At 40.4% G+C, this 15,938-nt stretch overlaps 1 protein-coding gene across 3 annotated transcripts in view; it reads left to right on the top strand.

Moving 5' to 3' along the window:
- The window catches only part of LOC133564383 (inactive dipeptidyl peptidase 10-like), a 146,178-nt gene that overhangs the window by 80,770 nt on the left and 49,470 nt on the right, over nt 1–15,938 (top strand). For all 3 annotated transcript variants that reach the window (XR_009809276.1, XM_061918639.1, XM_061918638.1), the window contains exons 11-13: nt 8,122–8,219; nt 14,595–14,718; nt 14,806–14,844. Coding sequence is in view for 2 of the 3 variants with exons in the window: in XM_061918639.1 (XP_061774623.1) it covers nt 8,122–8,219; nt 14,595–14,718; nt 14,806–14,844 (261 nt within the window). In the remaining variant the exon portion in view is untranslated. The remainder of the gene's footprint in view (nt 1–8,121; nt 8,220–14,594; nt 14,719–14,805; nt 14,845–15,938) is intronic.

Here is a 15,938-nt window from a genome sequence, read left to right as displayed (position 1 = left end):
CATGCAAAATCCAGTTTCAAATAATAATAATAATATTAATAATTAAAAAAATATCAATGGCATATCAAATAAAATTTAAATAAAAATGTAATGCCTTTTTTTCTATTTGCAATCTTCTGAGGTAAATATAATTTTTTTTCCACAAGCTAATAATAAATTTGAAAATAAAATAACAATAATGAATGAACCTAACATTCAAGCCTTGGCGTAGCAAGAGAAAATGCATGAATAAAACTTTAATTATTGGTCAGTTTGCCGGAAGTTTCCCGGAAGAGTTAGTGCTGCAAGGGGTCCTGGGTATTTGTTCTGTTGTGTTACGGTGCAGATGTTCACCCGAAATGTGTTTGTCATTCTTGTTTGGTGTGGGTTCACAGTGTGGTGCATATTTGTAACAGTGCTAAAGTTGTTTATACGGCCACCCTCAGTGTGACCTGTATGGCTGTTGACCAAGTATGCATTGCATTCACTTGTGTGTGTGTGTGTGTGTGTGTGCGTGTGTGTGTGTGTGTGTGTGTGTGTGTGTGTGTGTGTGTGTGTGTGTGTGTGTGTAAAAGCCACAAATATTATGTAACACGCTGTTAGTATGGAGGAAAAGCGGACGTGACGACAGGTTGTAGAGAACGCTAAAGGCAGTGCCTTAAATGCACGTCCCCAATATAGTTGTCCAGGTGGAAATCGGTAGAAATTCGGGAGAATGGTTGCTCCGGGAGATTTTCGGGAGGGGCACTGAACTTCGGGAGTCTAACGGGAAAATTAGGAGGGTTGGCAAGTATGAGTATTAGCGGTGAATGCGGTGATACAGCGGCACCAACGCTGTATAACACTGGCAGGCCAGCTCTAATGCTAAATTGATATTGCCTCAAGGGCCAAATTAAATTACACGGTGGGCCAGATTTGGCCCGCGGGCCAGAGTTTGACACCCATGATATAGAGTTTCCCTTGTCAAGTTTGGTACTGCTCAGGTTTGTGTTGTCCTGTGTTTAGTGTTTCAATTCCTGTCCAGTGCTCTTATTTCTGTGTCTACTAGTGTTTAGAATCACTTCCTGTCCTGGTGCTCTTGTTTTTGTCAGTATTTCCTGTCTGATCTGTGTTTTGAAGTACCTTTACTTTATGTTTAATTTCCTGCCAGCACACATTCTGACCAATTGGATCCATTTAGTTTCACCTGGGTACCTCCTTCAGGGCTGGGTCAATTTACTTTGTAGACTGTTGCTTGGACACACTACAGTGTATCGTTTTTTCTCTGCATCCTGTGACAATAAATTAGGTTTACTTGCATTCCACCTGCCATTATCTGTTTCCTTGGGGTCATGCTGTAAGCCACGTTCACCAAATACTGACAGAAGTGAGTGTGAAGTGAATTATATTTATATAGCGCTTTTCTCTAGTGACTCAAAGCGCTTTACATAGTGAAATCCAATATCTAAGTTACATTTAAACCCGTGTGGGTGGCACCGGGAGCAGGTGTGTAAAGTGTCTTGCCCATGAACACAACGGCAGTGACTAGGATGGCAGAAGTGGGGATCGAACGTGGAACCCTCAAGTTCCTGGCACGGCCGCTCTACAAACCGAGCTATACCACCCCACCCTCCGAGATGATCTGTAAGTGACCCTGCAAGGATTTTAATGGCCCAGCGGCTTGACAAGATTTTGGCACTGATGGCCACATTGAAGCGTTCTTCAGCCTCTAATCAAGCTCCCTCCCACCCATCCCTGTCGTCTGTTGGCCTCTCTAGGGACGTCTGGGATCCATCCCTTGCTTGGATGATCTCATAAGTGATGTCACCTGTCTCTCTCCCGGTGTGGTCGTCTCCTGTCTTTTTTGGTGAGGTCGTCGCCTTTCTCTCTCCCGGTGTGGTTGTCTCCTATCTTTCTTGGGGAGGTCGTCGCCTCTCTCTCACCCGGTAGGGTTGTCGACTGTCTCTCTGCCATCGAGGTCTTCACCCGACTCTCTCAGTGAGGTCATTGCCTTTCTCTCTCCCGGTGGGGATGTTGCCTGTCTTTCTCTCGGTAGGGTTGTCGCCTGTCTTTCTCTTGTTGGGGTCGTCGCCTGTCTTCCTCCCAGTGGGATCGTCGCCTGTCTTTCCCCCGATGGGTTTGTCGCCTGCCTCTCTCCTGGTGGGATCGTTGCCAGTCTATCTCCTGGTGGCCGTTGTCGCCTATCTTTTTCCCGGTGGGGTCCTCGCCTGTCTCTTTACCGGTGGGGTTGTCGCCTGTCTCTTTTGCAGTCGGGTGGTTGCCTGTCTTTCTACTGATGGGGTCATTGCCATAATCTCTTCCGGTGGCTCCGGTGGGGTTGTCACCTGTCTCTCTCGCGGTGGGCTCATTGTCTGTCTCTTTCCTGGTGGGCTCATTGTCTGTCTCTCTCCCGGTGGGGTCCTCGCTTGTCTCTCTTCCGCTGTCTTCATTGCTTACTACAAAAGCGCCTGTCTGGGGTTCATCTTCCTTCTCCTTGTCGGCTGCATTGGTGGCCCTGTCCATGGAAATCCTGTACGGCGACAGCAGCAGCACCTGAGACCTGGCCATGGACCTCTGCGGGGGCATTCACTCTGCGCTTCTCGTGCTCCCCTTCGTCAGTTGCAGCGGTGACACCTGGCTCTTCCGCACTGGCTCTTTCCCGCTGGCTGCAGGGCCACATGGCCTTGACTGTTAGCCGGCCCTTTGAGGCCAGGGCACAGTTTGGCGACCCTCTGCCATTTCTCCCTCCACCCTCCCTCTGTTTTGGACTTTCTAATGAACTTAAAACGTTTGGTATCATTTGTAGGAAGGGGGGCTAATGTCAGGCTTGCTACTGACAGTTGCTCTGGTTTGTGTTTTCCTGTGTTTGGTGTTTCAATTCCTGTCCCGCGCTCCTTTTTCTAGTTATTACTCGTGTTTATAATCACTTCCTGTCCTCATCCTCTTGTTTTGTCAGTGTTTCCTTTTTCATCTGTGTTGTGAAGCGCCTTTACTTTCTGTTTCATTTCCTGCCAACACACCTGATTCTCATTAATAAGTTATATTTAGTTTCACCTGGGTCCCTCTTTCGAGGCTGGGTCAAATTACTTTGTAGACTGTTGCTTGGTGTGCTCTATTGTTTTTTATCTGCATTTTGTGAAAATTAAATTAGTTTTACTTGCATTCCACTTGCCAGTCTCTGCTTCCTTGGGGTCACACTGCAAGCAACGTTCACAAAATCCTGACACACTCAACATTTATTTATAGAATCAAAAATATTGAAAAATCAACGATTTGGTGAATTTGCAAGCTACTAAAAATATGCACAAAGCAAACTATATAACCTGCTACCCAAAAATGTACAATAATTAATCTCAACAAACGAGTTGTATAACCTTGGGGAAAAAATATACGTAAAAGTTTTTTATGTATATGTACAATACTTACAAACCTTTAGTTTATCAGTATGTGGAATTAAATTGTTGAATGGATTGAGCAAATAGGTCAAACACAATACTAATATGATCCAGTTAAGAAACAGTTCAATCTCGGTGTTTAAAAAATTGAAGGAAGAAGAATCCTGATAAACATCTTGAACATTATTGATAAATGAGATAATTATATTCATCTAATTAAGCGAATCAAAACCTACTCAATTCATCTGATGTAACCGTCAAGTCGCATGTCATATTTGTTTATTTATTAATTTATCTATGTATTTGTTTATTTGTTTGTGTTACAGATTGAGACAAGGAAGTGAACACATGTACAAACCCTGTTTCCATTTGAGTTGGGAAATTGTGTTAGATGTAAATATAAACGGAATACGAAGATTTGCAAATAATCTTCAACCCATAATCAGCTGAATATGCTACAAAGACAGCCTATTTGATGTTCAAACTGATAAAACATTTTTTGGGGGGCAAATAATCATTAACTTTGGAATTAGATGCCAGCAACACATGACAAATACGTTGGGAAAGGTCGCAATAAATACTGATAAAGTTGAGGAATGCTCATCATACACATATGAAGCTACTCAATCAAACAAGGCCAAGTACCCAAGGATTTCAAGATAGCAAGAGTAACCCCCCTTTATAAAAAAGGAAGCAAATTAGAACCTGGTAACTACCGACCTGTTTCTATTCTCAGTTCCATTTCGAAAGTAATGGAGAAAATAGTTTATGAACAGGTTGATAGATACCTTGCTACTAATAAACTAATGTACAAATTCCAGTCCGGCTTCAGAACTAACCACTCCACTGACACATGCCTTCTCTATCTGACCGACCACATCAAACATGAGGTGGACGCGGGAAAATAATGCGGCATGGTCATGCCGGACATTCAGAAGGCCTTTGACACCGTTAACCACGCTATACTGTTGGATAAGCTCCGAGCAATCGGATTCGACGAAACCTCATCAAGCTGGATGCAATCTTACTTGGAGGGGAGGAAACAGGTGGTAGAGGTGAACGGCACCATGTCCCCTCCCCTCTCAGTAAGCTGTGGAGTCCCCCAAGGCAGTATACTAGGACCTTTACTGTTCCTAATATACGTAAATGACATGCCATCAGCATGCCACTGTGAATTGTTCCTGTTTGTGGATGACTCGGCCCTGCTGGTATCCGGCAAGGACAAGTCACAGGTGGAACAAATCCTCAGTGCTGAACTCCTCAATATTTTCACCTGGCTCGCTGACAACAAGCTATCCATACACTTAGGTAAAACGGAATCCACCCTATTTGGGTCCCATATCAAACTTAAGAAGGTCAGTGACTTCACTATAAAAGTGGGTGACATTGTTATCACCAGGAAGGATGAGATCACCTACCTAGGTTCCATTCTAGAGGCTAATCTTTCCTGTGATAAAATGGCAACCAAGGTGATCAAAAAGGTCAACCAAAGAACGAGATTCCTCTACAGAATCTCCTCTCTGGTCAACAAAAGCACCTTGAGGATTCTAGCGGGAACTCTCATTCAACCCTTCTTCGATTACGCTTGCACCTCCTGGTACCCCAGCACCTCCAAAACCCTCAAATCTAGACTCCAAACATCCTAGAATAAGCTAATCCGGTTACTTTTAGACCTCCACCCCAGATCACACCTCAATCCAACCCACTTCTCCAAAGTGGGCTGGCTCAGGGTGGAGGACAGAGTAAAACAACTTGCACTGAGCCTAGTCTATAAAATCCGCTACACCTCCTTGATACCGAAGTACATGTCAAATTACTTCCTTAACCGCCATAACCACAACACCAGGGGGAGCTCCACAAACCACGTTAAACCCAGATTTCGATCTAACAAAGGTCTTAACTCATTCTCTTTCTATGCCACATCAATGTGGAATGCACTCCCAACAGGTATAAAAGTAAGTGCATCTCTATATTCCTTCAAAACCGCTCTAAAACAACACCTCCAGGCAACTTCAACACTTTACTAATACCCTCCTCCATTCACATCCCATCTCCCCGGATTATAAACAACTCAAATGTACTTCTAATGTATATACTTGTTCTTATGCTATCTGAACTCACTACGTTCTCTGCTGGCTGTACATATCCTACTAAATAAGACCTACACTGTTTCAATGTCCACATTTCTCTGTTGATGCAATTGTTGATGACTGAAGTTCTGATATCAACCAAAGCTCCTCATCCCACCCCCCGGATTGTAAATAATGTAAATAATTCAATGTACATACTATGATGATACATCATGAACAGTTTAAGAACAACGTTTCTCAAAGTGCAATTGCAAGAAATTTAGGGATTTCAACATCTACGGTCCATAATATCATCAAAAGGTTCAGAGAATCTGGAAAAAATCACTCCACGTAAGCGGCATGGCCGGAAACCAAAATTGAGTGACCGTGACCTTCGATCCTTCATACGGCACTGTATAAAAAAACGACTTCAATCTCTAAAGGATATCACCACATGGGCTCAGGAACACTTCAGAAAACCACTGTCACTAAATACAGTTCGTCCCTACATCTGTAACTGCAAGCTTAAGCTCTACTATGCAAAGCGAAAGCCATTTATCAACATCCAGAAGCGCCGCCGGCTTCGCTGGGCCCGAAATCATCTAAGATGGACTGATGCAAAGTGGAAAAGTGTTCTGTGGTCTGATGAGTCCAAATTTCAAATTGTTTTTGGAAACATTCAACATCCTGTCATCCGGACCAAAGGGGAAGCGAACCATCCAGACTGTTATCGACGCAAAGTTCAAAAGCCAGCATCTGTGATGGTATGGGAGTGCATTAGTGCCCAAGGCATGGGTAACTTACACGTCTGTGAAGGCACCATTAATGCTGAAAGGTACATACAGGTTTTGGAACAACATATGCTGCCATTCAAGGGCCGTCTTATTCATGGACGCTCCTGCTTATTTCAGCAAGACAATGCCAAGCCACATTCAGCGTGGTTTCGTAAAAAAAGAGTGCGGGTACTTTCCTGGCCCGCCTGCAGTCCAGACCTGTCTCCCATCGAAAATGTGTGGCGCATTATGAAGCGTAAAATATGACGGCGGAGACCTCGGACTGTTGAACGACTGAAGCTCTACATAAAACAAGAATGGGAAAAAATTCCACTTTCAAACTTCAACATATAGTTTCCTCAGTTCCCAAACATTTATTGAGTGTTTTTAAAAGAAGAGGTGAACATGCCCTTTCCCAACTACTTTGGCAGGTGTTGCAGCCATGAAATTCTAAGTTTATATTTACATCCAAGACATTTTCCAAACTCATATGGAAACGGGGTTTGTATTAGAAATTGCTATAAAATGGAAAAGGGGTAGGATTAAATCAGATCTGCTTCTTTGTACTCCTTTTCAGACATGTTGTGATGAGAAAATGGAAATATGTGATGCACCATATTATTACTGTATGGACATTCAAAATACGATAATACTTTTACTATAATTATTAAAAATAAAAAAATGAACAGGCATTTTCTTGTGTTTTAGTCAAGTCATTTGAAAAAAGTTAAACATGGTAAGCTATTGGCTACTAGGAGCTAGCAGCTACACAACAGCTAAGCACACAATAGCACACAAGCTAAGCAATTAGGGGCCTAATTTACTAAAGGTTTGCGTATACTAAAACACTAGTAAACCGGATAGTTGATCTACTAAACATGCCCAAAGTGGATTGCGTCTGTTAAGTGAGCAGAATGAAGAGTGCAATCCATTTTGCGTCTCTGTCTTCATTAATATGCAAAATATATGCTGATCATCAAAACCACAACAAGACTGGGAAAAGAAAATGTAAACATAATTATGTAGCACACACAGTGTGATTTATCAACACTCATCACTGTTTTGCAAGCACTATTTGGCGTTTTATTAAACTTACTACGTCATAAGATTATCTCCCTGAATTATTGTGACCACTAGCAATGTACCAATGCACTTCAATTTAAAAACAGCATTGATTCATTCCAGACAGTTATTAATACATAGGTTAGTAGTTTTTATACCTACCATTGTTCTTTGTTTGACTAATTTTACTTTATCAAATATTTTCAAAGATTCCACACTGCAGAAAGTATGTAAAGTATGTACGATGAATCGTACTTTTATCATATCAGATTGATATCAATATCAGCCAATACTCAAGGCTCCAATATCTTTATTGAAAGTCAAAAAGTTGTATCAGAGTGTATCCAATAACAACACAAATTGTATATATCACTTTGTAATATTTAAAAAAAACCCCACACAATATCTGACTTTTTGCTGTTTGTTGTCATGCATTCATTTATTTTGTTTGAAGGTATAACAAATGAAGCTGACAAGAGGTTTGTCATTATTTTTAAGCCATGTTGCATTCACATGTTTCATTCAGACCACATGACTAGGTAATGCATTTTGAGCTACATTCGTGGTTGGAAAAAAAAATGTTAAGTTGATGAATTCCAGCAAGCGAAAAACTGGATGATAAGAGGGTGGAGGGAGGAATTGCAGGATTTACAAAGACGGGAATAATAACTTGAACTATGATTTTCTTGCTTGCTCCAGGGCCTACACATATTATACACATACTGTATTTTACAGTGCATGCACATACTGTGTATTGCTGCATTGCTCTTGTCATCACTCATCATGAGACCACATACAGATATGAGTCATGATCACATTGTTTGTCTCATTTGATCAACATTTGTTTGTATTTGATTGATCCAGATGGCTCAAATCAACCCATCTGCAAAGCTTTATGTTGTAATCCTCAATGGCAGTTCCCAAGCAACTGAAGTGTTACCTCCTGACAGTCTACACAAGAGGTAAGGGAGTACATCTATTATGAATTATAAAAAAAAAAAATGGCTTTAGTACTGCAGTGTTATTCCACCAAATAAAGCCATGTTTCGTAGTAAGTTTTTCAAAATGACCCTAAATGTCTGTTGTTTTTAAACTTCCAGCACAAAATAAGCAAATACATGAAAAATGGCAAAATAACATGTTGATACAAAGTAAATTACAGTTAAGCAACAAACACATGTATTTTTTGGAATAAAAAACCTAAAAAAGGAAAATGGGCCGACATTTTAAACCCCAGTCATAGTTAAGATATAATGCAACTTACAGTGTATCCGAAAAGTATTCACAGCGCTTCACTTTTTCCTCATTTTATGTTACAGCCTTAAGTACTGTATAGTGTCCAACAAATACTATACAATTTTTTTTATATATATATATATATATATATATATATATATATATATTTTTATATATATATATATATATATATATATATATATATATATATATATATATATATATATATATATATATATATATTCATATACTAAGGTTGTATACCAGTACTAGTCTTATATCCTGATACAAATTACTCAAAAAACGGTACTTTGTTTGAAAAATACCGGTTCACCATAGGAGCATGTTAGGCAGCACACACGAACGGACTACTTACAAGCAGACACAGTGTGTGAACATAAAAGGGAGAACGAATGCATTTTGGCTTAAAAACTAACGATAAAGGTGAAGCTATAACACTGAAACGCCCTCAGGGTGAGATGCTTTAAGACATGGCTAGCTAGTTAGCGGCAAATGTCCATCCCCAATCGGCAGTGTTTTAGCTACTTTTAAACCACTATTCCCTGCATCCATGGCGACAAATAAAGTGAGTAAAAGAATGCGGGTACAAATAAAGTATCATCCCAGGACAAGGAATATCTAAACATGCTTCACTAAACACCGTAGGAAGATGCGATCGCTCACCGGCGTCACAATGTAAGCAAATGCCATGGGTGGATCCATCCACTGTAATGATATCAAGTACAAGAGCGTATCGAGTCGATACTACTATGATTACATCAATATGTTTTATCATCAAAAAATATTGTTTCCTTTTTAAAACAAAAAAATATTATATTCATAAACTCAGAAAATATTTCCGTGCACACATGAGAACTTAAATTATGACCAATGTATGATTCTGTAACTACTTGGTATCAGACCGATACCTAAATTTGCGGTGTAATCCGAAACTAATGTAACGTATCAAACAACAGAATAAGTGATTATTACATTTTAACAAAAGTGTAGATAGAACATGTTAAAGCAGAAAGTAAGCAGATATTAATATTAAATGAATAAGTAGATTTATAATATTTTTTTTACAGCTTGTCCCTCATAATTTTGACAAAATAATAGAGTGATAAATGACAAAATATGTTACAGCATAAGTCAGCAGCCATATTAGGAGCCTTTGTTTGTTTACTTACGAATAAAAGACAAGATTTTTGTTAAAATAAAGCCAATAATGCCATTTTTTGTGATAACTTTATTTAGAAAAGTGAAGTGAAGTGAATTATATTTATATAGCGCTTTTCTCTAGTGACTCAAAGCGCTTTACATAGTGACACCCAATATCTAAGTTACATTTAAACCAGTGTGGGTGGCACTGGGAGCAGGTGGGTAAAGTGCCTTGCCCAAGGACACAACGGCAGTACCTAGGATGGCACAAGCGGGAATCGAACCTGCAACCCTCAAGTTGCTGGCACGGCCACTCTACCAACCGAGCTATGCCGCCCCATCATAAGTATCTAATATATCTGATATTGAGACAACCCTAATATATACAAACCCCAAAACCAGTAAAGTTGGCACGTTTTTTCAATCGTAAATAAAAACAAAATAGAAATATTTGCTAATTATTTTCAACCTATATTCAATTGAATTGACTGTGAAGACAAGATACTTAATGTTCGAACTTGGAAAACGTTATTTTTTGCAAATATTAGCTCATTTGGAGTTTGACGCCTGCAACATGTTTCAAAAAAGCTGGTACCAGTGGCAAAACAACTGAGAAAGTTGAGGAATGCTGATCAAACACTTATTTGGAACATCCCACAGGGGAACAGGCTAATTGGAAACAGGTGGGTGCTATGATTGGGTATAAAAGCAGCTTCCATGAAATGCTCATTCATTCACAAACAAGGATGGGACGTCACCACTTTGTGAACAAATGCGTGAGCAAATCGTCAAACAGTTTAAGAACAACATTTCTCAATGAGGATTTGCAAGGAATTTAGGGATTTCACCATCTACAGTCCGTATTATAATCAAAAGTTTCAGAGAATCTGGAGAAATCACTGCACGTAAGCGATGATATTACGTACCTTCAATCCCTTAGGCGGTACAGCATCAAAAACTGACATCAGTGTGTAAAGTATATCACCACGTGGGCTTAGAAACACTTCAGAAAACCACTGTCAGTAACTACAGTTCGTCGCTACATCTGTGCAAAGTGAAAGCCATTTATCAACAACACCCAGAAACGCCGCCGACTTCGCTGCGCCAAAGGTCATCTAAGATGGACTGATGCAAAGTGGAAAAGTCTTCTGTGATCTGACGAGTCCACATTTTACATTGTTTTTGGAAACTAAAGACATGCACCTGGGGATAGGTTGATTGGCAACACTAAATGGTCCCTAGTGTGTGAATGTGAGTGTGAATGTTGTCTGTCTATCTGTGTTGGCCCTGTGATGAGGTGGCGACTTGTCCAGGGTGTACCCTGCCTTCCGCCCGATTGTAGCTGAGATAGGCGCCAGCGCCCCCCGCGACCCCAAAAGGGAATAAGCGGTAAAAAATGGATGGATGGATGGATGGATGTTGTGTCCTCCTGAACAAAGAGGAAAATAACCATCTGGATTGTTATAGGCACAAAATTCAAAAGCCAGCATCTGAGATGGTATGGGGGTGTATTAGTGCCAAGTTATGGGTAACTTACACATTGGTGAAGGCACCATTAATGCTGAAAGGTACATGCAGGTTTTGGAGCAATATATGGTGCTATCCAAGCAGTGTTATAATGAACGCCCCTGCTTATTTCAGCAAGACAATGCCGGGCCATGTGTCACAACATTGTGGCTTCATAGTAAAAGAATTTGGGTACTAGACTGGACTGCCTGTAGTCCAGTCCTGTCTCCCATTGAAAATGTTTGGCGCAATATGAAGGATAAAATCCCAAACGGACACCCCGGACAACTTAAGCTGTACATCAAGCAAGAATGGGAAATAATTCTGCCTGAAAAGCTTCAAAAATTGGTCTCCTCAGTTCCTAAATGTTAACTGAGTGTTGTTAAAAGGAAAGGTCATGTAACACAGAGGTAAAAATGCCCCTGTGCCAGCTTTGTTTCATTGTGTTGCTGCCATTAAATTGTAAGTTAAAAATTATTTGCAAAAGAAAAATTAAGTTTCTCAGTTCTAGCATTAAATATCTTCTCATTGCAGTAGATTCAATTGAACATAGGTTGAAAAGGATTTGCAACTCATTCTGTTTTTATTTACGAATTACACAACGTGCCAACTTCACTGGTTTTGGGTTTTGTAGATATATTGTGCACACAAACCCCAATAATGACAACGTGAAAATACATTTTTAAGAAATCACATGTACATAAGTATTCACAGCCTTTGATCAATACTTTGTTGATGCACCTTTGGCAGCAATTACAGAATCAAGTATTTTTTAATACATCGCCAGAAGCTTGGCATACCCGTCTTTGGGCAGTTTCTCCCATTACTTTTTGCAGCACCTCTCAAACTCTATCAGGTTGGATGGGAAGAGTCGGTGCACAGCCATTTTCAGATCTCTCTCGAGATGTTTAACTGCATTCAAGTCCGGGGTCTGACTGAGCAACTCAAGAATGTTTACAGAGTTTTCCTATAAATATTGGCCACTGTGCTTCTCACCCAATTACCCAGTTAAGACAGCCAGCCATGGTTTCTGTCCGGCCAAGCTACCATACAGGTCTGATTTGTTAGATTGCTGCAGAAATAGATGTTCTTCTGTAAGGGTCTCCTTTCTCCACTGAGGACTGCTGTAGCTCTGACAGCGTGACCATCAGGTGATTGCTCACCACCCTGACTGAGGCCCTTCTCACCCAATCACCTAGTTTAGACAGCCGGCCAGCTCAAGAAAGAGTCCTGGTGGTTCCAAACTTCTTCCATTTATACATGATGGAGGCCACTGTGCTTATTGGGACATTCAAGGAAGCAGATATTTTTTGTACTCCTCCCCTGATTTGTGCCTCATGACAATCTTGTCTCAGAGGTGTACAGACAGTTCCTTTGACGTCATTCTAGGTTTGTGCACTGCCATGCAATGTCAAGTGTGGAACCTTATATAAAGACGGATGTGTGCTTTTCCAAATCATGTCCAACCAACAGAATTTACCGCAATTTATCTGGTCACATCGTCATTATGGGGTATAGTGTGTAGATTTTGGAGGACAAAAATGTATTTAAAGGCCTACTGAAATGAGATTTTCTTATTTAAACGGGGATAGCAGGTCAATTTTATGTGTCATACTTGATCATTTCGCGATATAGCCATATTTTTGCTGAAAGGATTTAGTAGAGAACATCCACGATAAAGTTTGCAACTTTCGGTGTTAAGAGAAAAGCCCTGCCTCTACCGGAAGTCGCAAACGATGACGTCACACGTGTGGGAGCTGGTCACATATTCACATTATTTTTAATGGGAGCCTCCAACAAAAAGTGCTATTCGGACCGAGAAAACGACAATTTCCCCATTAATTTGAGCGAGGATGAAAGATTCGTGTTGAAGGATATTGATAGCAAGCGACGGACTAGAAAAAAAAAAGATTAAAAAAACGCGATTGCATTGGGACAGATTCTGATTTTTTTAGAGACATTTACTAGGATAATTCTGGGAAATCCCTTATATTTCTATTGTGTTGCTAGTGTTTTAGTGAGTTAAATAGTACCTGATAGTCGGAAGGGTGTCTCCACGGGTGTCTTGACGCGCAGTGTCTCAGGGGAGTTGACGGCAGCTATGGATGGCACAAGCTCAGCTTTTCTCCGGTAAGAACTGACTTTTTAACCACAATTTTCTCACCGAAACCTGCTGGTTGACATTTGGTAGGGATCCATGTTGGCTTGACCGAGCTGTGATCCATAGGAAAGTTTCACCTCCGGGAATTTTAAACAAGGAATCACCGTGTATTTGTGTGGCTAAAGGCTAAAGCTTCCCAACTCCATATTTCTACTGTGACTTCTCCAATATTAATTGAACAAATTGCAAAAGATTCAGCAACACAGATCTCCAAAATACTGTGTAATTATGCCGTTAAAGCAGACGACATTTAGCTGTGTGTGTGTGCAGCGCTCATATTTCCTTAAAACCCGTGACGTCTTGTGTACACGTCATCATTACACGACGTTTTCAAGACGAAACTTCCGGGAAATTTAAAATTGTAATTTACTAAACTAAAAAGGCCGTATTGGCATGTGTTGCAATGTTAATATTTCATCATTGATTTATAAACTATCAGACTGCGTGGTCGGTAGTAGTGGGTTTCAGTAGGCCTTTAAACCATTTTGCAATAAGGCTGTAACATAACAAAAGATGGAAGATATAAAGCGCTGTGAACACTTTCTGGATGCACTGTACTTTTGTTTTTCATTTGCAGAGGATGTGAATGATGCAACTTCCTGCGACTTATGAAATGTTCTACATTTTTCAGAGGGAATCGAGGGTAACAGGATTGAGTGAAAACCCAGGAACTAAAGTACCCATTTTTAAATAAATTTAGCCTTCAATGATGTGATGACTTGTCCAGGGTGTACCCCGTCTTGCGCCTGAATGCTGCTGGGGTAGGCTCCAGCCCCCCGCGACCCATGATAGGGACAAGCGGTATAAAATGGATGGCTGGCTGGATAAACTCAAAGTACAGTTGTGATAAAGACTAACACAATTATGTATAAAATAGAATACTGTGTAAAGAATATATATCAAAACATTACACTTAGTCTGATACTGCATATTTCTAAATTGTATTCTTTAGGGGCACAAATGGCACTGATTGGAAAAAATGAGTGAAGTGAAGTGAATTATATTTATATAGCGCTTTTTCTCCCGTGAGCCAAAGCGCTTTACGTTGTGAAACCTGATATCTAATTTTTACATTTAAACCGGTGTGGGTGGCACTGGGAGCAGGTGGGTAAAGTGTCTTGCCCAAGGACACAACGGCAGTGACTAGAATGGCGGAAGCGGGAATCGAACCTGCAACCCTCAAGTTGCTGGCACGGCCGCGCTACCAACCGAGCTATGCAGCCCCAAATGCTCATGTTCCTATTTTATTTTACATTTACTGTGTTCTTCGTAGTGAATACTACATCACCATGGTGAAATGGGTGACGGCAGACAAGCTTGCTGTGCGCTGGGTGACCCGGGCACAGAACATGTCCATTCTTTCCCTCTGTAATGTAATCACCAATACCTGCGCGAAGGTACACTTTTCTGCAAATTGAAGAGGCATCGTGCATGTACTATTAGTGTATGAAAAGGTTGCAATAAAGCTTCTCTCCTCATTTCAGAGACATGTGATGATGTCAGACAAGTGGCTGGATCGCCAGGTAAGAAGAATGTCAAATGAAAACAAAACTTTAAAAAATAATTATTTCATCATCATTATTTCATAAGTTTAAAAAAACATGAATTGTACATGTTCACTGTATTTTCACAGAATGTAAAAATAAACCTACAGAAATAAGGTCAACAATTGGTAAGGATTTGATTCCAGTATAAATTTAATTTATTGGGTTCGCTTGGATTCAAAATGACATCACGTAGTCATCACTCATTGAATATGTGTGGTAGTCAAGCCAGTGTCTGTTCTCAATTGGCACTAGGCGCCATTTAACCTTTCTCGAAGGAAAATGTCCTACGTTTGCGTTGTTCTATGCTGTACGAACCGTTTACATTGCGAAAAGGACTAACGTTACTTCAGAGTTCCTGGAGAGGTAATCAAGAAAGGTAGAAGAGTGCAAGCTTTTATGAAAGATGACGACAAAAATACCACGCAGTACAAGGGAGCAGAGCCGAAGAATGCACAAGTTTACAGCGATCACTCCATTAAAGGGTAGCTATCATCCACAATCATTATGAAATAATGGATGGATTTTTTTAATGCATTTCAAATACTAAATAAAATAAAATAAAATTAAAAATACACTCAAAGCAGAGCTAATGGGAGCTCCACTATAAAATCTGTAAAATCCAATAAATAACCTTTCAAAAAGCGGCAACAACACTCCATTTACAGTAGTAGTATTAGTGATATAATTTTTATAAGCGCTTATGCAGACAAACTATTTATAGTCGACTGGTCTTCTGCTTCCTCGCTAACTTGCTGCCTGTAAGGTTATTGTAGATCATAAATCATGCATCTTACCTGCACAGAAGACGTCTGAATAGGTAATCCGACGAGTTGGGATAGTTTTATAGCCTTTTACGATCTGGAACTGGCGAGAAAAAAACAAAAGTGCTTGTTACTTCCGACCCCCTCATTTCGTTTCTATGCAAAGATTATGAGATATTTTTCATCAAAATTGAAATATATGAACATCCTAGCAGTCGGCATCCTAATGCCTATGGACCTTGCATGGTAAGTGATTGTGAACGACTTCCTGCCGCCATCATGTGGGTTGCATGGATCATTAACGGGGAC

The sequence above is a fragment of the Nerophis ophidion genome, linkage group LG13 (genome assembly GCF_033978795.1).
Source record: "Nerophis ophidion isolate RoL-2023_Sa linkage group LG13, RoL_Noph_v1.0, whole genome shotgun sequence".
Lineage (NCBI taxonomy): Eukaryota > Metazoa > Chordata > Actinopteri > Syngnathiformes > Syngnathidae > Nerophis > Nerophis ophidion.
The sequence above is the reverse complement of the archived record's forward strand: the minus strand, read 5'-3'. Positions and strand labels throughout refer to the sequence as shown.